Source organism: Fundulus heteroclitus, chromosome 1 (genome assembly GCF_011125445.2).
Source record: "Fundulus heteroclitus isolate FHET01 chromosome 1, MU-UCD_Fhet_4.1, whole genome shotgun sequence".
Taxonomy (NCBI): Eukaryota; Metazoa; Chordata; class Actinopteri; order Cyprinodontiformes; family Fundulidae; genus Fundulus; species Fundulus heteroclitus.
This window is the reverse complement of record NC_046361.1, coordinates 29428140-29455537: the sequence shown is the minus strand read 5'-3', so window position 1 is coordinate 29455537 and position 27398 is coordinate 29428140. Positions and strand designations below refer to the sequence as shown.

Genomic DNA, 27398 nt, shown 5'->3' with positions numbered 1-27398 from the left:
TGTGCTTTAAAATTATCTAGCAGTATATAAATGCGCACTAACTGTCCGGATGACCCGGATGATGATGATCTCCACGCTTTACTGGATAACTACAGAAGGCAATCTCCAGGCTATTACTTTTTTTTCATTTTGAGTCGTTTATAAACCCATCAACCCTGTTGCCCCTCCACCGCCTCCTCCTTATTACGAGAATTGCTTTTTTTTTTTTTTTTTTTTTTTTTTTTTTTTGTAACCACACTGCCATGACGGCAACTTATGTTTTTTGCGCAGGTGCACGAGCCCGACCCGCACCTTTGCGCACGTGCTAACCCATGCTCACCTTGAGCCCAACCAGCACCTGTGTCTAAAATTCCTGCAGAACAAAAAAAAAAAAAAAAAAAGAGAGAGAGAGGGGGAGAGAGAGAGAGGGGGCAGTGAGGTAGGAGCTGGAGCGTCGGGGGAGTCAGGAGCACCGATCGGGCGCTCCTTTCTCTCTCCTCCCCCTTTAGACCCCGCCGAGCACTCCATCTCTCGCTCCTTCCCCCCTTCTCTCTCTCTCTCTCTTTCTCTTTCTTAAATTGGCATCGTCTCGGAGCTCGAAACATGATAACAGAACAGACTTGCTGCGCTCCGCGTTGTAGGGCTCTCCTCAACCCCGACCACTTTAAGCTGAAATAAGAAGGCGTTCAGAGGACACACGGGGGGAGAGGGAGAGAGAGAGAGTAAGAGAGAGAGAGAGAGGGCAGAAAAAGAGAGGATCGCACAGTATCCTGTCAGCGGGTGCTCAGGAGGAGTAGCGAGAGATTAGATTTCTGCCACACACACCCTTCTCTGCTCCGTGTGCCCCTGCGCATCGCAGACCCTCAGAAAGCGCCTGTGTCGCGTTGAACTACAGCAAAAAAAAAAAAAGTTAACATGTATCTGCGCGCTTTGATACGTGCAAGCCTTGGATTTTTGGGTTTCCTTTTGGTCGCCTTTGTCCAACAGTCAGCTTCAGGAAGTAAAACCACTCAAGGTAAGTTGTCGCCTCCAGAAATGCCCTTTTATTGTGCTAATTGTGGCGGGTTGTGCGCTTAAATTAGTTAGATTGGAGGCAAACGCGTGGCCAAACAATCAGGGGCGCCCCCAGAAAGTTTTTAAAACAGGGGGCATGATTTCTTTTTGGGGGGGTAGGGGGTGAGAGGGGTGAGAGGGGGGTGGAGGGTAAGGGGGGATAATAATCTTGGGGCTGGCACTTAAAAACCAAAAACCAGAACAAGTTTTGTTGTCATGCTATAGATAGAGGGTTACGGGGCAAAGGTGTGCTTGATGTTAGAGAGGCACTGATCAATTGAAACATTTTTCATGTTTTTTTTAAACCATTCATAAAATGCATAAAAAATGAAGTGCACAAACTATTTGAGATCTATAAGTTCATCAACCTATGCCACCTACTTTTTTGATTTTAATAAAAATCTGATAAATTAGGGTTAGGGTTGCATGTTTTAATGTATAAATGTATAATGTACAAAAACTGCATCAGTTAAAATTGGTGTCAGGACATGAAACCTCGAAGGAAACCTGAAATTGGTCTTGGCCAGGGAAAGTCAGATCGGTGCATCTCTGATTATCATTTAAAAGTTGCATGCTTTGATGGACACTCATTAAAATTATGTAAGCTGTAACCATCAGTAAATCTATTTAGCAAATCACTGGAACATGCATTTCCTGTCTCAAATTATTATTAGCAGAATATATAATAAGTAAATATGCAAATAGGAGCGAGTGGTGTGGACCGCAAATTTTTGACCAGCAAGATTTTATTAATAGAACTTGATTTAAAGATCACTTCATACAATTAAAAGGGACAGTGCTTCACAGAGAGAAAGAAACAAGCAGACAAAGGACCATCAAGCGAATAATGTTGTTGTACAAAAAAAATTACAGAATATTTAGAATTATGAAAATGCATTCAGAAATCAGAAAACATCAGAGACGGATGGAAATCGTGGAAAAAAAAATCTAATTTCAGAAGTCCAAAACACTTGCAACATATAAAATAAAGTACTGTAAAAAACTATAACCAAAAGATAAATACAGATAAACCATGAATTACATGTTAATCATAACATGTAATTCATGTAAACCCACCATTGGCTCCACAGATCCAAATCAGTCAAACCTTTAATTCCTGGAATTGCAGATATCTTTTATGTGTGTATATATATATATATATATATATATATATATATATATATATATATATATATATATATATATATATATATATATATATATATATATTTCAGTTTGTCGAAGCAGATGTTTATTCTGTTGATTCGGTGCCTTATTTTGCAACCATTAAATTGCTTTTTTGCTGCCCTTTGCGTTGTCAGTGTGCACAATTGCTTATATTTATGCAAACCTGCCAAGACAAGACAAGAAAGCAGGAAAACCCACAATGAGACTGAAATGAAGTTTTCTCCCTTTTGAGTTTGCCCTTGTTGGAATGGAGCTGCTCGCCTTTGATCTTCAGACAGCGTCGGTTGTGTGAACAGTTATGTTTCATAGGTAATCCTGCAGGTAATCATAGCGAGAATACCTGGAGGTATTTGTCACAGTCTAGACAAGTATTTGACACCAGCCTGCAAGACACACACACGCACACACACACACACACACACACACACACACGCCGTGGAGTCTCTGTCTGTCAGACACTGCAGCTACAGTGCTGTCCTGCTCTCTCATCTTGTGAGAATTCATTCAGACCAGACAGACCCGACTACCTTGCAGGAACAAGAAAAGACGCAGTGCAAAACCTTCAGCCCTCTGATCCTTTCTCTTTTTTTCTCAAACACCCCCCCCCCCCACCCCACCACCTCATAGGTTTTCGTCACTTAATTTTCCCACAATACCAACGCTGAGCAAAGCTTCCAGAGTATTTGCATGCAAAGACACATCATGGTTTGTGTGTGAGTGGTTGATTGTGGTCAGTGATGTTTTGCACTCACAAAAAGACATCTCTTGGGCGGTCGACAAGGCAAAAAAAAAAAAAAGAGAGAGAGAGAGAGAGAGAGAGAGAGAGAAAGGGGGTGGGTGACTATTTTGCATCCTGGGTGGTCTGCCCCCACTTGTGGGAAAACTCAATATTTACATTTTGCAATTAGAACTACTTTTTTCTCACTTTATTCTCCACAACATCGATTACACACTTCCTTGTAGCGTGGAATGCTGGTTGGGACTGAGCGGGGCTGTAATGGCATGCACCTGTTTGTTGGTCACCAAGTGAAAGGCTCCGGACGACCCACTTGATCGACTTCTCTCCGCCGGTTCCTGTTTATCAGTGCAGAGCGAGCGCCTTCTTTTTTTTTTTTTTTTTTCGTGGCTCTGAAGCGATTTGTGAGCATGTTTTGAGTCCGACAGAAAATAAATATTATTTTGATGTTGATGAAAACTCCGGGGCACTGAAAAGTCTGCAAAGATAAAAAGCGGTTCAAAGAGAAAATGGAGAAATGGAGATGAACATTAGCCGAATTAAAAAAAAAAGAAGCAATTTGTCAGTTGTGTGTTAATTCGGCGCAGATGTCGTTTTTCATCAAAGTCGGTCTAATCGTGGCACTCTTTCTGGCGTCACCCGTTACTCAAAGAAAAGGGGGGGGGGGGAGAAATGAAGTGGGAGAGCAGAGAAAGAGGGACGGAAGATTTGAGGATGTGGTGGAGAGAATGACAAAGACGGGGAAAATGAGAGCAGGGGAGATTAAATGCACAGAGAGAGGAGCTACAAGTGAGCAAAGAAGGAAAAAAAAAAGAAAAAAGGGAGCTGTACACGTCATGGCAAATCACTTTCCCCTCGAAAGGAGTCAGGATCTCTTGCGGTGGCACCAAGGCAACGGTTGGTGTGGGGCTGACACGCTGCTGTGGCTGGCTGTGTTGGTGTAACCTCTGCTCCGGGGCCCTGGGGGTCTAAAGACGCGGAGCTGCCGGAGCGGGGTAGAAGGCCACATGCAGGCCCTGACACACTGTGGGAACCGAGCGGCCTCAGCTGTATGAGGCCCAAGTGACGGGGTGGCTTACCTTGAGATGCTAACTGAGTCTCCTCTAACTGAGTATGATGGAAGGGAAGAAGAAATCCCCCAACGCTCACTCACCCCTCTCCTCTTGCTTTGTTTGCTTTGTCCCCGCTTCCTCTCTTTTGCACTTAATGAAGGAGCCGTGCTTTTTCTTAGTCAAACGCAAGCAACAACTACATTACGCCCATTGTGTCAGGGAGCTCCCTGTCAGCCAGTGTGATAATCGTACTTTTGCAACCAAAACCGATAACCACAGTTCCCCCTTTTTTTACCACATTTCAACATTCAGATTCATACTTTAGTAGCTTCTGAGAAGGCTAGATGTTCGGCTTGCCTGTGTAAGACTGCAAGCGCCCTTGTACAAGGACAATTCCAACATTTGAGCAAAGTTATGAATTGGTTTCCATTCCCAAAGATATGCTGAGGTCGTAAGGATTTTTTTTTGAGGATTTTAGATAGTTTTTACTTTCAAATTGAAGAGCTTATATTATTACAATTCTTTTCAAACAACTCTGCTTTCCTGTGTGACAGAATTGGTAACATTAGGAGAAATAAATCATGATATCAAATAAAAGAATTTAGGGCCTGCACAAGTCCGGTTCATCCTTAGATGCATGTTCCGGACCCCTGAAGTTGCCCCATTAGTCTCTTCAAAGACTACATGGGAACGCCCAGCAGTCATACTGGTTAGGATGGAGGTGTTTTTTTTTTTTTTTGTTATTCCAGAAATAAACAATCTCTGTGCTGAATCTAGTTGTGAAAGAAAAGCAAGTGGAGTGCCTAGTGAAAAGCTTCCTGTGTTACTCGGCAAATAAGAAGCCAATATTCCCAAATAATCATAAAAAGTCAGATTTCAGTTTGGAAATATACTCCACCTTTAATAATGTGAGGCATGTTTTATGTATTAATGTGACTCAAATGAAAATGTTTGCCCGTAATGACCATCAGTGCATTGGGTGAAAGAAGAGGGAACCTTGCAAACCTGAGGATAACGTCTCAACTGTGAAGTACTGGTGCAGCAGGAGAGACTTCAGTTCACAGAATACATATAATCCTGAGGAAAGAACAGGTAAAGACATCAGCCAAGATGTTAAGCCTTAACAGAAATGGGTCTTCCAAATGCACAATGAACTCCGGCATACTTCAGGGTTTGATAGAAAGTGGCCTAAGGGGAACAAAGTTTTTTTTTTTTTTTTTAACAAAGGCCTAATCTCACTCACATTCAACATTTGTGGGCAGAGCAGAAAAGGTGTGAACAAGCCAGACGACCTACAAACCTCACTCTGTCAGGAGGAATGGGCTAAAATTCCTGCAAACTCTTTACTGTCACAAGCTTATGCAAAGATTCCCAAAATGTTTTACCCTAGTCATACAGTTTACATGACGGCTCTACCAAATCCTACATTTCTGTAAACTTCTGAATATGAAGAAGATTAAGATGAATTATTTAAAAAAGAATCATTTGATTTATTCTAGCATTTAGAATAGATAAGGTAGGAAAAATTCTGGTAATCCTGAATACCAGGAACATTATTTCAGATAACGAGGAAAATGCTTGAAGCATGGTCCTTGAGGTCTGTCAGATGTAGTTTTCAAAGCATTGCTACCTTCATAAGAGTGTTGTGTGGTGATTCTTGGCTTCCCATTCCACAACTGCTTTGTGACTAAATATTTCCAAACAGGCTAATTGGTCTGCCTTCTAAGTAAGGGAAACATATAGGAGACTTCTTTTTCTTTTTAACTGAGTGACAGTGATCAACAACAAATGCTGGGAGGCTGATCTACTTAACATTAAATATAAGTGGAAGAATGAGGCTGTTACAGCTTTGACTTAGTCACTAATTAATAACACTCCCCTTGTGATGCATTATTATTTTAGATGAAGAGAGTGTAAAAAAAAAACACTTTTGGCCCAAAATAGTGCTTCTTAGAAAACTGTAAAGAATAAATAAATAATAAAAAAAAGTGTGTATATATATATATATATATATATATATATATATATATATATATATATATATATATATATATATAACAGAGAGCATTGCACTCCCAGAAGGGAGAATAGCAGATGTTGAAGAAAGCTATAAGTACCTTGGAATACCACAAGCGAATGGCAACCACGAAGAAGCCACAAGGGAAGCAACAACAGCCAAATACCTGCAACGAGTAAGACGAGTTCTCAGAAGTCAGCTCAGTGGCAAGGACAAGGTCCGGACAATCAACAGCTATGCCTTGCCAGTAATCAGATACTCTGCTGGGGTAATAAGTTGGCCAAAGGAGGAAATCCAAACCACTGATATTAAGACACGAAAGCTACTTACTATGCATGGTGGATTCCACCCCAAATCAAGTATCCACAGGCTCTACACTAAGTACAAAGAAGGAGGCAGAGGCCTAGTGAGCATCAGAGCTACCATTGTAGGTGAAACATCCAAGCTCCAAGAATATATCCGGAAGACGGCCCTAAGAGATGAAGTGTTCAGTGAATGCCTCAGACAATGGCAGCTGGAAGACAAGGAACTGAAGGAACCATTGTGGGAGGAAAAAAAACCCTGCATGGGATGTACCACCGACAGATATGAAGTGGCAGATATGACCAAATCCTACCAATGGGTAGAGAGAGCTAGACTGAAGGACATCACGGAAGCACTGATCATGGCAGCAGAGGAGCAGGCCTTGAGCACCAGACCAATAGAGGCCCAGATCTACCATACCAGGCAAGACCCCAGGTGCAGGCAATGAATGCAGGCAGTGATGGCCCAGAAACCATCACAACAGGGTTTAAGATACTAGCAGGGAAGGAATACACGGAACGCCATAACCAAGTGGCTGGTATAGTGCACAGAAACATCTGTTCAGAATAAGAACTGGAGACACCCAGGTCAAAATGGGAGTCACCTCTGTATCTTTAGGACTGTCCTGCTGGAAAGTTTACTTCCATTCCACTTCAGTCACAGGGTTCTTAGGATCTTAGCTGTTCCTAAGATCACGTTCTTCTGGACTGATGTTTCTCCAGGTATCTCTTGGAGCCACTTCTCCAGAGTTAGTGTTACTGCTGTGAGTGCTCCGATGACCGCGGGCACCACTGTTGTCTTCACCTTCCAGGCTCTTTCTAGTGCTTCTCTAAGCCTTTGGTATTTCTCCAGTTTCTCATGCTCTTTTTTTCCTGATGTTTCCATCACTCGGGATGGCCACATATATCACAACGGCTGTCCTCTGCTGCTTATCAGTGACCACAATGTCTGGTTGGCCATTACTATTTTATCTGTTTGTATCTGGAAGTCCCACAGGATCTTAGCTCTGTCATCCACCACCACCTTGTTAGAGTTACACTGGAATGATTTATATAAAAGCATATTCCTGTGTTGGAGTGGCCCATTCAAAACCACACCAATATCTAATCAAGAGTCTTTGGCAGGACTTGAAAACTGATGCATAGAAATGCTTCTCGTGGAATCTCGCAAAGCTTGAGCTATTTTGCAAAGAAGAAAGGGTCGAAATTTTCAGACTCCAGCAGAGTTGCAACTGTACCTGCAGCAAAACTGCAGCCATCTACAAAGTATTGACTTAGGGGCCTAAAAAGAAATGCATACCAAACTTTTCATCTGAAAACCATGTATTTTTTTTTAGCTTACCTTTCAGTTACGTGTGCTACTTTGGGTTAGTCTGTTATATAAAATCCCCATAAGATATATTTAATTTTTTTCCTTGCCATGTGAAAAAATGTGAAAAGGTTTAAGGCATTGTCAAACAATCAGATAAAAGCTTAAACTGTAACTTCATGCTCTTTGTTTTTTTTTTTTTTAAGTATCAGCCCAAGTTAAAATATCCATAGTACACATTTTGCCAGTGTATGTTCCGGCTTGTGCACTGTGGTAATTTGGACAGGTCTTTGAAACTGTTTGTGAAACCACATGAAAGAATCATTCAGACAGAGCTTTTACTTCTGCCAATCGCTGGAGCCTTGAACTCTGTAGAGTGTGCTGTTTAACAAAAAGGGAGGAAAAAAATAAAAAAGGGAGGCCAGAGACTGCCTTTTATCAACACATCCAGTCATAATGCGTTGACATTTGGACACCATTTTAACATCTCTCTTATCAGACTGCATGGCTTCTGCTGTGAGGCATTACAACCTCCTGCAGTGGCATATAAAGTACGTAGTGGTTACACCTTACTCAGAGACTGGTTTTGCATTTAAAAGTAACAGACTCATATTGCCCTATTTTTACGACAAGGCACTGTACACAAATGAGGAACAGAAGATGTTCTTTATTTAGGCTTACTTAGAACAAAAAGCTTCTTTTGTCCTGACTGTGGTGATTGGGACTTGAAGAAACCAATTATATTGTGTCTGGACCACTTGTTAAGCTTGCGTAGTTCTCACCATGGCTAATTAATATAGCTTTTTATGTGTTACATGCATTTTCTTTTAACGCATAGTAATCTCTGGTGATAGAGAAGAGTATTTCAGTCTATTGTTGTGTAGCTGGCACAGTTCTCAGTTGTGATCATAGAGTTCAAGGCAAGTTCGGCTTCGAGATAGCCCCTGGTCACTCACCGATGAGTGGGTGGAGGTTACCAGTCCAGTTTTTCTTTACCACTCAGCAGAAATTAAATGTAAGCATCTATTCTAGAACTGGTGCTCCGCAGCAGCTGTAGATGTTGTTACTGAGAGTCGAGACTTTATTAGTATCATCTTAGCGTGACAAAGTAGTGAAAAATGCAAGTCCAGTAACTGCGTAGGCCTATGTCTGACTGTTTTCTGCAACAATGTTAATAGTTCTGGCTTCAGGATATCTGAGTTTCCTACTCAAGGTCTTGCAATAGGAATTTTGATAAGTGCGTTGAAACAGAATATGCAGAATACCTTGCTAAAGTATTAATACAGCTTTAACTTTTCCCTATATTGTCATGTTACAGTCTCAAGCTTTAAGGTATTTGATTTGATAAACAAGCAGAAGTTGTGCATAACTCTGTTGTGGAAGGGAAATTATATATATTCTTAAAATAAACATGTTCTTTTTCTTTGTCAAATAAAAGTCTAAGGGATGTGGAATGTGCCTCCCCTAATTTTGCATATCTACAGACTAGCATTTTTTCCCTGTTCTTCTTTGCAAAATACCCTGTATGCTGTAAGCGCTTGAAACTAAAGTCAAATTCCTTGTTTGTGTGCATAATTTTGGACAATGAAGTTCATTCTGAAGTAGCGGAAGCTCTTTCAGATTGCAGTCAGAGTATCCCTGAACAGGAATCTTCACCTTTTACCTCTGATTCTCAATTACATTTAGGCCTGGACTTTGACTGGGACAGTCGTCCCATTGCTGCTTTGACCGTATGTTAAATATTATTGTCCTGCTAGAAAAGAATCACTGCCCTAGTCCCAAGTCTTTTGAAGCCTCTCAGATTTTCTGTGAGGATTTCTCTGTATTTCGGTACATTCATCTTTCCATCAGCTCTGACCAGCTTCTCCGTCCCAGCCGGGAAAAAAAAAACATGCCTGCAGCATTGTGCTACCACCACCATGTTTTACTGTGGTGCTGGGCTGTTTAGCATGATGTGCAGTGTTAGTTCATCAGTACATAGCATCTTGCATGAAGGCCAAGAAGTTACATTTTGGTCTCATTTGACCAGAGAACCTTCTTCCACATCCTTTGTTGTATTCCCTCCATGGCTTATAGCAAGCAGCAAAGGACACTTGTTATTGATTTCTTTTGAAAGCAGCTTTCTTCTTTCCACTCATCCCTAATGATCACATTTGTTTTGTGCAAGTCGAAGAGTTGTCATCTCTAACGATTTTTCCACCTGAGCTCTTTAGCTCCTCCAGAGTGACTATGGACTTATTGACCGCTTCTCTCCTTGTTCAGTGTAGGCACTCATGGCGGTTGTGCCATTCCTTTTCACTTTTCAGGTGATTGATTGAACCGTGGTCGGTATAGTTTTGGAACTTCCGCCTCGAACTTCCCCACAACTTCACTTTTTCTACACAGCTTGACCTGTCTGCTGTGCTCCTTCGTCTCCTTGATGTCGTTTGTTCACTACTGTCCTCTGAGACCTTCACAGAACAGCTGGACTTATACTGAGATCAGATTACACACAGTTACCTTTACTATTCATTAATTAGGGTGACTTCTGTACGCGTTTGGTTACACTGGATTGTATTTATTGGAATCAGAATAAAAGGGGCTGACTACAAAGGCATGCTACACATTTCAGGTTTCATTTGTGAAAGAATAAAAAAAAAAAAAAAAACATTTGCAAGGGACTATATTTCACCTGGCTTTTTCTATATTATGTATGAGGACGTTTTAATTAGTAAAAAAAGTGTTTTGTGTTATTAAAACCATAAATCCATTACATAAATCTTCCCAATGTTTATATAAAGGGCAATTAGGCTTATGAAAGATTAATTTCACATTTGGCACGTCTTTGTCTTCTCACTTATTTGCATCTGATAAAACCCCATCTTTATTAAAAACTGGCTGAACAATCAAAAAGCAATTAACACTTGATTGTCACTCTTAGCTTTAAATAGATTTGGTTTTTGTACATCACTTAATAAATGTTTAGAAATATGAAAAAGACTCGACAGACGTGATGTGGTCGGGTCCTATTCTCAGGACTTGCAATTCTGCTCTATTTTGAGAAACTGGAAAGTTTCTCAAACTTGCAGGCTTCGTCACAAAATGGCTTGGAGGTCTACACTGCCTGACCAGCACTGACCTTTACAATAACGGCATTCTCAAACTGACCCTGACCAGTCTTGTCCACTACTAACCTGTACAAGACATGGATGGCAAGAAGGTCAGCCCTGATGATCCCATCTGCAAACCTAATTGTTCATTGAGGTTTGAACCTGTCCTGTTTTGTGAATGAGGCCAACCACATAGGGATAGATGAATACAGGACAGAGTGGATGGTGGCAGTGTAGAAGATGACCAGTGGCTCCTGTGGAAGGTTTTACTTCTCAAGTTGCCACAGGAAGTACATTCTCTGCTGGTCGTCCTTCCAATAGTGTCGATGTGTGAAGACCAGCTTAGATTCTGACAAAGGCTGGTTCCTAGAAACTGGAAGTAGACAATTAAAATAATTTGAAGCTTAAAGCCCTGGGGCCTCATTTATAAAGATTGCGTACACACAAAATGGGGCCTGAAAGTTGTGTATGTTACTTTCCACGCAAAAGTTTGGATCTATTAAAAAAATAAAATAAAATGACAGGACAATCTGTGGTCCTCATGACCACTCTAAACCATGTGTACCCTCATTTTGGAGGCAAGGGAACTGACGATGCGGATGATAAAATGGTGAATTGCATGATGATTCCTCTCAGATGTGTAATTTCACTCCATATCAGACTTTAATCATAGATTGACTTCATCATAAGCATTTAAAACTGCAGTGTCATTCATGCTGGTGCTGGTGACACGTAACTACGCAAATAGGCCTTTAAAAAAACAAAAAAAAAAAAAAAACATAAGCCATCTTAAATTTTAATTAAAAGTCCAAACAAATATATATTTAAATCTGGGTTGTGAACCATCACATTCCTCTCCCTGATGATCACCAGGGTGACGTGCTCCACAGATTAACAGATAAATCGTGACAATGTGTACAGCAATTACTTTAATTGTAAACTGTAAACTGTCGAGTACAGCTGGATGCTTTGGCACTGCTGGAAGACCTTGTAATTGGGAGAATTAGGAGGAAACACAGTTTCAGAGATTAAAGATTACCTGGCCAGTGATAATGACCAGCCATTTTGCCGCTTTTGACTCCAAGCATTGTATTGTGCTATAGCCCATGGGGACAGTGGCTACGCAACCCCAGACGCTGGCTCCTTAACCCGCTCTCCAAACCCCAGAGTGCAGAGGAGGTTCACTTATCGCTCACACCCATGCAGCGTCCTAAAACACTTTTTGCAGTATTTTATTTATTTTTTGGGTTGGGGGGGAGGGGGTAGGTTTAGAACCAAGGTTTCAATAATGTTTAGGTTAGGGTTAGGTATTTACTGGTAAAGGTTAGGTTTAGGGTCAGGGTTAGGCTATAGAATGGTTTGAAAATGAATGGAAGTCAAGACACGGTCCTCAGTAAGTTGTCACCCACTTGGGGGGTCATCGCAGCGTGTAGGGACAAGCTCCTGTAGTTTTTGATGTTGATCAAAGTCCTCCAAACTAATGAATGTAAACACCTGCACTAGGCAGAATTTGCAGCATCATGGCTTTGGACACCTACTAGTAAGTCTGTCTTGTGGAAGTGGGGTTCAGAGGGTTTGTAGGCAGGGCAGGTTGAGATTATTTGTACAGCAAATTTCCGCAACAAGACAATTCACAGTGCTGTACACGAACAGAACATAAGGAAAGAAAACATTACAGAAGAAAGTACATTGCAGTAGAGTATAGAGAAGTGGGACTAAAAATGAATCTAATGAAGTTTCAGTGAACAATAACAGTTTAAATTGAAGATCAACATTCAAAAGCAACTCTAAATAAATAGGTTTTTAACCTTGAGCCAGAAAGCCTGACTGGTTTGAAGGGTTGCTACACTGACAACAACTCTGATGTATTTTGGTGCTAAGCCATTCAGGGATGTATAGACTAAGAAGTATTTCAATGTCTATTCTCTAAGATACAGGGAGCCAGTGTAAGAACTTTAGAACTGGGATGAGGCACCTGAGAGGAGCAGTCAGCAGCTGTGGATAAATAGAAAGGACCCCCACTAGGCCCCTGTGTGAATAGTTGATTTATGGAATACTTTGAGGATTGATCACTCTGACAGGGCATTACTCAGGAGAGGGTGTCTAGTAGTAAATGGCCGAAACACCCAATGACCCTGAAATACATTACTGAAGATGCTCCTATATGGGCTATCAAGTTTTCTGAAGAGGACCTCATCCTTCATTAACTCAAGTATGCCCATTGGTACATGGCTGCACACAAAGGATGTCTGTACATCTTGTTCTATGTATGTGAAAAAGGGAAAAATTTCTTTATAATCCAGATGCTTTTGTACATGTTTTATTTTTCTTAGCCTTGCTGCACCTTTTTTTTCTTTCTGCAAATCAAAATAATGACTGAACTTAGTAAAGATATGTTGAACCTGGGTTTTCTTTGATGTACCCATTTAATTCCATTGTTAGTTATAACTGATGTCTTTCTTATTAACGTGTGCAACAATCTGAATCTGGGCAAAATACAGTGCCTTGCAAAAGTATTCACCCTTTTGGCATTTTTTTTATGGTTTGCTGCCTCACAAGCTGGATTTAAAATTGACTGGGAGCTTGCACTGTTTTTCCTTCACTGAACACCCAACAACTTTTAAGATGTTGATGAAACAAGAAATTGCACAAAATAACTTTAGGGAGCATAACTGATTACAGTTGCAATTCCCTTTTGCTAAGTCTTCATAAGCTTGCCACAACTCACTACTTTCTCAATATAAACCTGCTCCAGCTCTGGTTTTCGCTTGTGAACAGCTATCCTCAAGTTTAACCACAGATTTTCAGTTGAATTGAGGTCTGGCACCATTCCGACACATTTAAATGCCCCCTTTAAACTAATCTAGTGTTGCATTATCAGTATGCCTCTCTGCCCTCTATTGCAGGCGGGTTTCAGGACGAGGCAGCAGCTGCCTGCCTGTGAGAGCGCGCTAAGGGAAGTGGGAAGGAGCTCACCGCAGCACTCGTTAGTTGCAAGTGGCTAGAGAGGTCTGAAAGGTTAACCTTACCTGCAAGCCGAATTCCCGCGGTATTTGTGTGTTCACAAACACACGAGAATCCATCGCTCAGGCTTCAACCGTTTGTGCCTGAACCAAAAATAGTTTGGACTAATCATTTTGCATTATTGTAGTTTAAGGCGGGACATGCCAGTGCGAGGAAACACAAGCAAACACAAACATGGCACTGCAGGAGGACACACACGTAGCTACTGCTATCACATCTGTTTTGTAGGAATCCATGATTCCTTTGATGGTAGAACAGCCTTTTTGTGGTTTCTCATAGTGTCTGCTGCTTATGTTTTAATTTGATACCGTTATTGGCTAAAACCAAAGTTTGGTTGGTTGGCACTAGGTCTCACTTCACCCAATCAGCCTAGAAAGTTCTGCTTAAGGTCCGTCCTTTACCCAAATGGATTCAATGGGAGCAGTCCCACCTGGCCAGGTTACTGAAAAGTTGCTAAGTTGACAACAGTGATCGCTACGGAGAGCTGCTTTTTTTTTAAGAGAGCTGCTTTTATACCTCATAGCAACAGAGCTACTGATGTCAGTTTCTCCTAATGATGAGACAAAGAAGGCACTAGTTAGTAAAGTTAGAAAAAAAGCAAAGAAACTTTTTCTTGTAGAGAGGCGTTTATTAAATTAAATTAAATTAGAGGTAAAAGCACACATGTTGCCCACAAATAACTCGTTAAAAATTAAACCTGATTGCTGTATTAAATGTTATAAGACAGCTGTACTTCGTGTTGAAATTCCTCTGAGGTTGCACGTTTAGATCAACTATTCATTAAGTGATGAAGGGAGCGAGAGCCGGAGAGATGAGAAGTTTACCCCACAATTATATTTCCACCTGCAAAAACTAAAATAGAATAAAAAAAAAATCGGTGCAAAAAGCATTTTAGGAAGCCGACGGACACGGCACTGCATGGGTGTGAGCGGTAAAGCGCGCTGCACTCTGGGGTCTTGTAGTGTAGCCAATTTCCCCTATAGATTATGTCACAATGCAATGAGTCTAAAGCAGAATGTTTGCCAGTAATCATCTTTGGCCAGGAAATATTTGATCCCTGATCCCAAGGTCTTCCAGCAGTGCCGTTGCTTCCACTGTGCAGCATACACAGGTGTATTTGGTGTATTTATTTTAAAGTAATTGCCTCACATTTTCAGAATAATCTGTTAATCTGTGGAACACGTCACCCTGGTGATCATTGGGGAGAGGAACGTGATGGTGGAAAACCCAGGTGAAAGGTTGTGCAGACTTTTATTTCAGACTTCAGACGGCTTAGGCATTCTTTTATTATTTTTTTTGAAGGGTGCTTGTGTGTCACCAGCGCAAGCAGGAATAACACTGCAGTTTTCAATGCTTACAATAAAGTCGATCTATGATTAAAGTCTGATGTGGAGCGAAATTGAACATCTGAGAGGAATCATGACGCAGTTAGGCAGCAATTCACCACTTCACGGCTACATTCGTAGACTTCGCCAACTTCCCCTGTCTCCAAAATGAGCGTACGTCTGGGTCAGAGTCTCTGAGAGGACAGCACGTTTTCCTGTCAGGTTTTTTTTTTTTTTCACACATCCCAACTTTTGTGTGAAATGTGACAAACGCACGTTTCAGGCCCCATTTTGTGCATACGCAAGCTTTATAAATGAGACCCCTGGATATGTACACAGTACTGTAAGACAGCCATGTTGATGGTTTATTAGCAAAGAAAAGTTGATTTTAGGGGTGAGTTACACATTAAAGTAACAAGCCACTTAAATAAAATAGGAACCTGAGTTCAAATGTTCAACTATTTGGACTATTTGTGTGTGTAGAAGAAAGAGGTGGTGAAAATTATAGAAACCTTCCAACACTAACAGACGCAAAGGGCAGGAGCAAATAATTCCATGTGTCCTATGTGCCAATCCCCTCTGATCTTTATGTATGCATGTGTTAATGCGAAATGTTACTAAGTATATTTGTTTGGTACTGCATGTGTTATGGAGACAGGGATGGGTACCAAGCGAAATTCCCCTGTACCCTAACTCGCCGCTGACCCATACAATTTCCACTACCTCAGCAGATAAGGTGGATAAGGACCACCAGCATCCCAGAACCCAGAACCCCCAGTCCAGCTAGGACCCCAGAAACCAGCATGTCACAGCAGGTGCAACCAGGTTCCTGACGCCCCCGGTTAACCACACCACGGCGGGAATAACACGCCCTCCATCTAAGCACAATCCAGATCCCCTACTCCTCTTCCCAATCCCAATCCCAAACCCAGTTCCACCCCATCCATTTCCCCCATTCCCTGAATCTGCCAAACTCCGACTATCAGCTGGGTTATGTCTCCTTTGGCCTGTCAAAAGCATTTTATTTCAGCGTTACTAAAATATGCCTTAATGTAGCATGAAACTTTAAAAAAGTACCACCATACTTTATAAAAACATTGAAGACTAAGAAAACTTACAAAAAGGATGGTCCAAGTATGAATGCTAACAAAAGAGCACGGCAGGATCTAATGAGAATTAAATCCAACGACATGTTGCAGAAAATCATCAGAAAGTAAAAGGCAGTAGAAAAGTGAGAGCATGAATAAAGTTTACTGTCAGCAAAACCCATTAGACAGTCAGTTTGACCTCTGATGAAGAAACTGTAAGAACTGTTTTCCCCCACTGATACTTTCAACTTTTTATTTTAAATGTCAGAATAACTTCATCAGAATATAACAAAAACAAGTAACTTAGAAAATATCCAGAAAATAGGGGAGTTGTAAAAACAATTAAGACTAAGAATATAATTGGTAATATTAGCCTCTTAATCATCTCTTTTGGTCACCTTAAAGATTAGATGCCTCAATAGTTTATAGCTAAAAATAAATACTTTGAACAGATTTTATTTAGTCCTTCATTCAAAATGAGCTACAGTCATTTCAAAAATATTATAATGAACATTAAAAATATCCTTTTTAACACAAATTAATTTTAAGATATGAATTGGTAAGTTTTATCCTTAGTAACGTGTTACCATTAGATTCAAAATCAGAAAGTAAAATGGATTTTCAGTGTATTTTTTTATGCATAGAGTTGCAGCAAATAAATACAAATAGCATATAAACACTTTGAATATCCAAAAACAGTTTGCTAAACTAGTCAGTATCCTTAATTCCTCAAACTCCAGAGTGAGAATCTAAAAACATGCAAGTAAATTTTTTTCCAATTACCTTTCCACGGCCCTGTGTTTGCTTTACCAGATTTTAGATTTTAAAACCTGTAAACATGCCAAATCTTAGTTAGACGATACATCATTCCCAGATCCAAGTCGCAACCTTTCTGGCTAAATAGCGTGTAATAACCTCCGAAATACTGTAACCTATTTAAAGTCTGTTTTGTCCAGCGTAACAACTGCTTCTTGTTATCTACACACATGCACATTTTATGTCAGGCCACTGCCAAACAAACCATAACCTGTGGACACAGCAGATTCCCTGCTGATAACCCAGGGGAGCCTATAAGCTGTTGAAAGCTTCTGTCACGGTACCTTTCCTACCTTTAACCGAAAGTCTCTCTATCAGCAGCCGGTGAGACCTTTTGTGACCGCTGTTTGTCACTTCATTTGGAATAGTTTGCAGAGCTGTCAAAAGTGTGGAAATCAGGCGCAGCTTGCAAGAGAACTCGTCAACGACCGCTTTGGATCCTCTGTCCGGTGGTTAGGAAACCCGTCAAGGCTGGAAACTTAGGAATGCAGAACATGGAGAAAGCAATGATGCTTTGATCTAAATAATGTGGTCCAGTTGATGGTTCTCTTAATTGTGGTCGAATCTAGAAACCTCCCTTCTGTCACGTTGTCCACGGCCGTTGTTTCATGTACAGATGTGGTAGTGTGCTGACAACATCCCTGTTGATATTGGAGTCTGTATTGATTGCACTCCGACGGTTCTCCAGTGTTAAACTCTTATTTTCATCCCTGTGCACATGTGCTGAAGACTCAGAGACCTTAAAACCAGATGCACCGGGTTTTAGATTATTAATCCTTCTCTGTTTGTTTTTGTGTTTTTATTACTTGCTGATTGGGGTACTGTGCAGAAGATCTCAGATGTTTCTCCGTCCATCCTTCCTTCTTCTGTCCTCCCACTTATTTTTCTCTGTGACCTCCGGGCTGAATAATGGGGCTGCGTCTGCCTTTGAGAGTCCTGCGGGGTCAGGGAGGGGCGTCAGGCCAGTCTGCATTGGTCAGCCTTGTTGGAACGGGGGGTTGGGGGCCAGAGAAAGAGCCTTGTTTACAGACTGTGCGTGTTTACATTCCTAATAGCAAGCGCCAGTTTTAGAGACTGCTGGAAGTGAAAGGAAATGCTCTTATTCTGCTTAGTAATGGAAAAATCCAGCCCCGATACATCCAGGAATCCAGATGAAAAAAAAGCAAAGTTATTTATTTGGTGGGTTCTGGTCTGTGTATTGTGGGCAGAAAGAGGAATGACTTCACTGATGAATCTGACACTTCCTAAATGGACAAGGGCATGGGAAAAAAACGATACAGTCCCCTGCAGTGTTTAGTCAGCCCCGCTGAGCTCCTCATGTAAAATCATTGCAACCTTTTTTTTTTTTTTGTAATAATAAAACGTTTTTTTTTTCCTTTTTTCATTCTTACCATCTATCATGCAGGCATTTAGCTTTAAATATTATTTTTAATCTGCAAATCACATTTATTTTTTCTAAATAGTGTTTTTTTTCTAAAGGAAGTTATTCTTCTTTTGTGTAAATAAGAACTGAAATACTGTTAGGATTAAAGACGGTGCCTTCACACACACTGGGCAGTGTTGGCCTGGTGGTTAGAGCGGTGCGCTTGTTTTCTGAGAAGGCTGCAAGCGCCCGGTTCGAACCCCGCAGACTGCAACTATGGGTCCCTGACCAAGACTCTTAACCTCATATTGCTCCCCGGGGGCTTTAATCTGCCCACTGCTCTCTGAAGCATTTAAAGTTTCCTAAAGGATCCTAAAGCATCTCTAAAGGACGGATTAAATCCAGAAGACAATTCTCATTGGAATGTACAATTGCAATGGCAAAGATTTCATTCTAAGGTCTTCCTACCTCTTGAACTTTTCCATTTTGCAGCATTACAACCACACATGTTGAAGTATTTTATTTGGATTATATGTTCAGTCCGTCGCCCAAAAAATGTAAAGAGGATAAGAAGATGACAAACCAAACCAAGACAATGACTGTCTACCTAAAATGACAAGCCAGACAGAGGAGAGTATTCCTCAGAAAAACACCCAGAAGGCCTGTTATAACACTGGAGGAGTCGAAGAGATCCACGGGTCAGGGGTGAGCATCTGTGGCCAGGAAAACTATTAATACCACACCACATTAGAATCCGTGGAAAGACCTGAGAGTTGATGTGCACAGATGTAACGCGCCTAACCTGGCTGAACTTGAGCTTTTTATTGAAGACGAATGAGAAAAAATGTCAGCCTTATGATGTGTAAAGGAAAAAGAAAAACATGTAAAACTTAAAACTGTATGATTAACTATTTTGCAAGGTATATATATATATATATATCTATCTATATCTATATATATATATATATATATATATATATATATATATATATATATATATATATATATATATATATAACTTATTGATTTATTTTTTGGTATGGATGCATGGGGGCTTTACACCCAGATTCCTAACTTATGTTTCTTGACTTGTGGGTTTTTTAATAGAGCTGCACAGTATATTGAATTGGTTTTGCTACTGCATGATTAATGTGGGCAATGTTGTTTTACTAAAGGTATGATTACATGCAATATAATTTAGTCTTTAGTGAATTAAAACTGCTCGCAAATAACCTTTGTGCCCACTCTTGGTGGTTCATGGCGAATGGAATGATTTTGCAACTGTGTGTTTTCCTAAGACTCTACAGCCTTAGTTTTAATGGCAAGTTCTACTCTAGGTTATTTTCTGCTCCCCCCTGCCTTTAGTTTTTGAATAATCATCGGCCACCAGTACTTCAGCAAGTATAGTGAATATATATTTTCAAAGCTGTTTCTTTTTAATAACCAGGTTGTTTCAACATTTTTGGATGGATTTTTTTTAATGATTATCTACCTTTGAAGCACCAGGAATTTGTTTGGCTCTTCATGAATGCAGTTTTAGTTTGTCATCTATTAGTTCTGCCTATTTCAGTCTCAGTTTAAGTCCTCCAGCTATATACCGACAGCTTTTTGCCCACCTCTGTCAGAAAAAATTAGAGATGCAAAAATTAGGCAATAAAGCCAACAGACAATCTATACAAAGAGGTTTGACTTTATTTTTTTCCCACTCTGCTGCAGCTTTTGCGTCAAATATAGGATTATATTCATGTAATTACATGCACATTGTTGGCACTGGCAAGCACACAAGAGGTGAAGAAAAACAAGATATTGCTTGTTTAACAATCACGAGAATGTGTTTCCTGTATGGTTCATAATAGAAAATTGCATTAAATTTATTTTAAGTGGTTATTGGCAGGTCTGCACCAATTTAGTAAACAAAATAATGTTTGTATGCATGTAATTCTTCTGGATTTCAGTTTTACAAATTTATAGAAATTCTCATTATTTTTCTCTATAGTAAAAATAATTACAGGTTTAGAGTAGAAAAAAATCTGTGGTTTCAGGGTCTTTATCGCACAACATTTCGGGGGGCTTTGAAATGTGTGATGTACTTATTGAACATCTGTGTGTTGCTTTGGTATGACTCAGAATACCATTTTAATTAGTTGGCTTTGTACTAGGTACTTATTTTTATTCATATTTGTTTTCTCATAATCTCTTTTTTTGTTATTTTGTGTATCTTAGTTTTTTGCTCTGCTTTGTTACCTGTTTATTCTAGTTTATTCTCTTAACTTATTCTCTTTGTCTTTGACTGTTTCATTGCGCGTTAGTTCAGCTCCTCTGTGTTAATTTGCTTCCCTTCCTGGTTCCCTTCTGGTTCAGCTGCTCCGTATTATCTCCTGATTAAGAGACGGCATCCTATGTCTTCCCTCAGCTTTCTGTTGGTCATTGCTCCTTGCTGGATCCTCCCATTGCCATAACCGTTACTTTACCTGTTGCTTCTCTATCTATCTATCTATCTATCTATCTATCTATCTATCTATCTATCTATCTATCTATCTATCTATCTATCTATCTATCTATCTATCTATCTATCTATCTATCTATCTATCTATCTATCTATCTATCTATCTATCTATCTATCTATCTATCTATCTATCTATCTATCTATCTATCTATCTATCTTAAATCATTGCCTTTTTCCTTTGATTTACCTAACCTGCTTGTGCATTTAGTTCCCTTTTAACAAAACTTGTGCCTCACGTCAGCTGAAAAATAATCTTTGTTTTTATTTCATTTATTTAGAGCTGCAACATTAGTTTAATGATTAACCCAGTAGCTGTGGAAAACAACTTGCTTTAAGAAACACATTGAAAATAGATCTGACTATATTAAGTCTGAGCTCATCATAAAGTTTGCTTTTTGCAACGCTAACTTCGGCTTTGCCTGTTGAAATCTGTGACCAAAAATTATATCTCCTATCAGGTTTATGTGAGCATAAACTGGTATCTTATTTCAGATCCGTTTGTAAAGTGAACCCAAAGGAAATGAAGCATTTAACAAGTGAAAGGTTACTATCGAACTGCGCTTCCAGGTCACTGAGCTCCACCTCTGCAAGTAGCAGTAGTTAATAGCTGCTTTACAGCTTAGACCGACGAGCCTTCACTTTATATGTCCGTTTGACAGGAAACAACTAAAAATATCACACTCGTGCTGTAATTACTACTTTGCTGTCTTTATAGTTGGTACTGTAAGCAGCCACCAATGAATGTAATTGCTGTGTGCAGAGTGGAGAGTGTCATGTCAGTTAGCTCTGCTTGGATTTATATATGTTACACAGCTGGACTAAGTGCCACCCTTCCTGCGTATAAAATATGCTTCATGAGGCCGCAAGAAATCACTAACAGTTGAGGAGACATGCCGTGAAGAGAGAATAATCTCCTGAAACTAACAAAGGACTTTTTCTTTTGCTACTGTGGCTCCTATTAAAGACATTTAATAGTCATGTTCATGAGAAGGCTTCTGATACCGACACCATCATGTTAGCCTCCTCCGTATGTAGGCTCTTATTATTACTCTACGATTCACTTAATTACTGTAATAAGTGTTTTCCTTCAGGAGGTGGTCTGGAGGCCTGTGAGTCATACTCTATTAAAGCCACACATGCTAAAGGAGAGGCACCAGATGCCTGGTCCATCAAAATCACAAAACGGCCACTATTCAGTCAGCGCTTGAGCTACCTAGAAAGATGTTTGGTAAATGGCGTGCCTTTGATGTCTTCAAGCACATATTTGGCTCTCTCTGTTTCATTGAGAGGACTATAAAAGCCTTATGGAGGTGCTGACAGATTGAAGAAGCTGGCACAAAAGATACAGTGTATGCCGGTGTGAACTGCTTCCCACAATTGACAAAAATATAAAGGTCCAACACATATGGCACCCTCCAGAGGTAAAGATGTGTACAAAGACCTATTTTGTGTTTGCTCAATGAGTTCACAATTTTTCTTTTTTTTTAATAGAAAGGTTTTTGGAAATTTTGGAAGAGAAAGAGGCCCAGAGCATGCCTGGAAGCCAAATGTTGGTCTCATCTGACTGAATTAAGGGATTCCAGTTAGTTTTTGTAGTGTTTCGCAAACTCTAGATATTTTACATCATTTACATGTCCAGAGACCTGGTTGGCATGTAGATCATGTCTGATGGTTAAGATTGACAAGTTTGAGTAATTATTTTATTTAAGCCATTTCTTGACTTCTAAAGAATAACATATCTGGATAATATGAATAACACGTTCTCTTATCTTTTTTCGTTTTTAGCAGCCTGAATGGCTCCCTGTGTCACATTCATATCCTGAGGAAACAGGAAGTGTTACATTTCTAATTAAGTTTCTCGACATTCCAATTAACTTTACAGTGAAGCATTGATGCCAAAAATTCTTCTGACATTTGTTTAACAGGAATTGTCAAAGATGATAGTAAATGTCAATGATGAATTTGTTAAAAACAGATATTTCTTGAGCAGAATTTATTTTCTCAGCCTTGAGTAAATACCAGATTTGTTTAGATTTTTCATATATTTGTTTCTCGGCAAGATTAATCTTTCAGTAATTCTTTCATTTTAAGACCTTTTAAACATATAAATCTTTACAAGGATTGCTTGTCTAGGTGGAGGGAGCTGTATAAGTATCTTTAGATTTGATAGGTTTTAAACTGGATTTGTTATGACCCAGTTAAAATGTCAGAGCTCGAAAAAAGGTATAACCATTTAAATTATTTATTCCTAAGAGTTTAAAAATATATTTATATTATGTGGCAGAACGGCCATTTGAATTACTAGAGCATACCACGTGTGAATGAGTTTTAACTTTATACTTTAGAATAAAAAGGACTTCATGACAACCGGGGAAAACATTTTGCATATAAAAATCCTGTAGACTCACAATTTATGTGTAATTTATCCCAACGCATATCAAATTTGCTTGGAAGTAACACAGAGCTCTCAGCCTTCAAGATATTATTTTCTATTTCTAATATTTTTCTCCAACATTTTTGGCTTTCTTTCCCTTAGCCTTTTGATTTTATTCTTTAAATAAAATGGTAACTTTATTCTCGACATTCCAACTTCATTTTGTAAATAATAAGAAAACAAAATCCTAGAAAAATCCACAAGTCACCTTAATACTCTATTAATAATAATAGTGGTATTAATTGTGTAATTGACAGGGACAAATAAAACAATACGCTGTATATACTTTTCAATTCCTGAACTTGAAAGATAAAATCTGAATTAGGACTTCACTTTACATTATTTATTCAGAATGTTCTGTATAGCTGTTCCTAAAGTAATCAAAGTATTTTGATTTTAGGTATTTTATGCTAATTTGACAATTTCTTTGCCCTGAAGCAAAATTTCCCATAATGCCAATGGAAGTTTAATACATTTTTTTGAGTTGGCACTATTCAGGTCTTCGATTTGTAAAGGTGTGTCGACTTGACCGTAAAACTTATTTGCTGCCTTTGCTGTGTGCTTCGTGTAAATTATTCGGTGTGCAACTTAAAACAAGTCATCTAGTTATTTTTTTTCATCACAGCTGATAAATGTAAGGGCCAATGTGTGGATCCAAGCTACATGGAAAGAAACAGAGCAAAGACTGCTTGCTTCTCCTCATATACCTATACCTGTTATGCCTGCATTACTTTGTGCTTATACATAACGTCTTTTATCCCGTTAACATGTGCTGAATATTACCCTGCAGGCCCCTGTCCATGCCCCTGATGTCCTAGGATTATTCTGAGCCTCCGTGGTCCAAGCAGGGAGGGACCCAGGGCCCTCTCAAGTTGTGATCACAGCGTTTGAAAGCCCAGGATCAGTCAGTGGTTACGACTCCTAAACGTTTTAGAGTGTGTGAAGGACGAGTGTAAATATCCCGAATGGAAGCGGTGGATATTTTTATTCAAAAGCTTTTAGAGGCTTGCTGGACGGCCAACAGTGTGTCCCTTCATTAGGTTCGAGGGAAATATGGGCAGTCGCTCTGGTGAGATGCTAAATCTTGTCTCATGTTGACGTCTGCATTTCATCTAAATCTTTTTTTTCCCTTCTTCTTTGTGGTCAGAGGTTGGCCAGTGTGCAGCCCCGAATGACCTAAAAATGCCCTGATGTGCTCTAACAGTGTCCTCTCTGATCCACGTTTTAACAACAAATAAAGTTGCATATTGGAGGATTACTTTGCAGTACGGCTGTTGTAGTTGAAGGCCTCTCAGACAGTGGGGGTGCTCTGCTCCCAAAGTATTATTTAGACCCGAACGCCGTCCTGCTCAACCGCAACCTACAATGTAATGTAAGTGTGGCTTAAAGATAGATAATTACAATGCTTTTCTCTGTAATCAAAGCAGTTTGACTAACACTGCGATCACAAGAACACTCTTTTGAGGTATTGAACTCAGTAGCCTTCCTCTTCTACCACAAAGTGCTGATTAAAAGTAATCTGAAATCGACCTCTTGGGGGGAAAAAGGGGGTTTACTTTTTTCGTCCACAGATATCTATTTTTCTAACTATTTCTGTTCTCGTTAAGTGCATCAGTCATTTTGGGGCTTTGGACTAATATTCAGAAATCGGTTGCAGGCAGCATACGCACAGCCACTATGTTCAGGTCACCAATCAGTCTATTTCTGTATCTGAAGCACGGTTGAGGGGTCGAAAGGGGAGCAGGTTTGGGGCAAAGCAAACAGCGAGGATCTCAAAACTCCAAGTAAACATTACCCTGCGCATGAACTGCACACCTTTGGGCCTGCAATTCTCCCACACACTCACACTTGTGCTCCAGCCTCCCCAGTCTTGTTCCTGCTCACACACCCTTCAGCCAGCCCAGTTAAATGCGCTGCTTATCCTGGGGCCTTCCCATAAATCAGGCAGGAAACACACCTCTGACAGGGTCTCACCTCCACAGCCAGCAGCCCTCTTTGGCACCTCTGACTCCAATGTGGGGCCTGCTTTTGAAAGATAAAAAAAATAAAATAAAATGGTTTTGCACAGAAATGTTTTTTTTTTATTATTATTTATTTGTCTCTGCAGAAGAAAGTGATTTAATTACTGATAAAACACTTTACCCTTGTTCTACTAAATAAACAAAATTGTAATACATTTTTTTAAGCAAAAAGATTGTTCTAGCTAGGAAAAAAGTTTCCCTACCCTCTCCTAGGTAGTGTAGCTAAGTTGAAATAACTTGAGTGAGACGCTTCTTGGCGCCGTCTACCAGGCTCTTACATCGGTCTGAGAAAAATTTTCACCTTCAGCTGTGAGATATGTGAGGGGTTTCTTGCTTGTTTAGCCAGTTTCATTTCGCAGGATCTCAATGAGATCAAGATTTGGGCTTTGACTCTGCCCAGGAGTTCTTAAAGGGTAACAACCCCCAAATCAACTTTTTTTTTCACTAATAAACTTTTAACATGGTTGTTTTATAGTGCTGTCTACATATCCTGGTAATGTTTTGACAAATTATAGCATATTTGTTAAAATCCTACTTTTGTGTCAGTACGGCGCACTCTCAAGGTTCAGTAGGTGTGTTGCATTGACTTTTGAATCTGTATTGCTATTGGTTCAAAGGTTTTTCACATTAAAAGAACTGGTTAAAAATTTAACCTGATTGCTGTTCTGAACGTCGGATGACAGCCATACTCCGTGTTAAAATTTCTCTGAGGCTGTGCGTCCAAATTGACATTCAGAGGAGGGAGGGAGACCAGGAGAAATGGGAGGTTTCCCCCGCAATGACTCCCCCCAACCCCCCCCAAAAAAAAGACACTGCAGAAAGCATTTGTGGTGGTAGATGGATGCTGCGCTGCATGAGTATGAATGGTAAGCGCATCTCCTGCCCTCTGGTATGGCAAGCCGATGAGGCCAAATATCGTCCGTACAATAACGCGCAGTTCCAACCCGTATTTTACGCGGTGACGTAAAAAACACGCGCTCGCGTAAAATACGGGTTGGAACTGCGCGTTATTGTACGGACTGTAATTGGCCTCAACGGCTTGCCATACTCTGGGGCTGGAGAGCAGCTTTTCAGCAGCTGAGATAGAGGTGTAGCCATTTCCCCCCATAGGTTATAGCAGAATGCTATGCTCGGAGTTTAAAGCGGCATCTTGGTCAGTCATCATCTTTGCCAGGAAAGGGCCTTAAACAACTTTTTGGATGTCATACACCTGATGTAAAATGTCAATGTATACCTGTATGATTTTAGCTATTGTAGGTGGGAAGAGATGGGGGGTGATCAGAAATAGTTTTACTACATGAAAGTAGTTTTGAAGTATGTTTTTGTCCTTTTAACTTTACTTGTATTATTAAAGTTGATATTAAAGGAGATAGCTACAAGTTTAACTCCTCTTAGCCAATAGGTGGCATACTCGCACTCGCTGGTTTTTGTTCCAACCTTCAGTTGTACTGCTTGCCAGCCGGTTTTCCAGGTCGTTTTGTTAGCATTCGCAGACATTGAACTTACCTGTCCAGAAGCAAAGTGACAATGTCCACATGCCTTCTGAGCCCATTTGCTTCCTTAAGTTGGCACAAACGCTCACAAGCTTGACTAATGTTTTTGCTTTTTTTGGGCTATCTCTTGAATCTGCGAAGTGTAACGCAGAGAAGAAGCCATTTCTCGGTGCTATCACAGAGCTACCATGATCTGGCAATGCCCGACCTCATTCTCACGTGACCCGAGCTATTCTCTACTATTCCTAATGGTGCGGAATCATTTTGTGGCACGATGGCATTGTAACCTGAAGTAAATATTTATATATTTGGGACCAATTTATAAAACATTTATATACCATGTATATACTATTTATTTTTCAATAAAAGTAATATTTTTATTCTGCACCACTCTAGATATGCTGTTGATGTATTATTTTTGAAAAATTAATCGGTTTGATAAAAAAGGTAAACATCCATGTGTCCAAATATGTCCAAAAACCAGTACAGTATCCCAATTTTGGGATAGTAAAGCCTTTAACCTCCTGCCCTCTGTCATCAATCTGTGTTAGATGTGACAGTGTATTCAGTGGTTTAGACGTTTAACAGCAAATTCTAAAGTTT

General features: G+C 40.0%; 1 protein-coding gene across 2 annotated transcripts in view; it reads left to right on the top strand.

The window, feature by feature from the left end:
* The first annotated feature begins 424 nt into the window (after window positions 1-424).
* Window positions 425-27398, top strand: part of scube3 (signal peptide, CUB domain, EGF-like 3) — a 138625-nt gene continuing 111651 nt past the window's right edge. For both annotated transcript variants that reach the window (XM_012865917.3, XM_012865916.3), the window contains exon 1: window positions 425-994. In XM_012865917.3, coding sequence (XP_012721371.2) covers window positions 895-994 — 100 coding nt within the window. In that variant the 5' untranslated portion in view covers window positions 425-894. The remainder of the gene's footprint in view (window positions 995-27398) is intronic.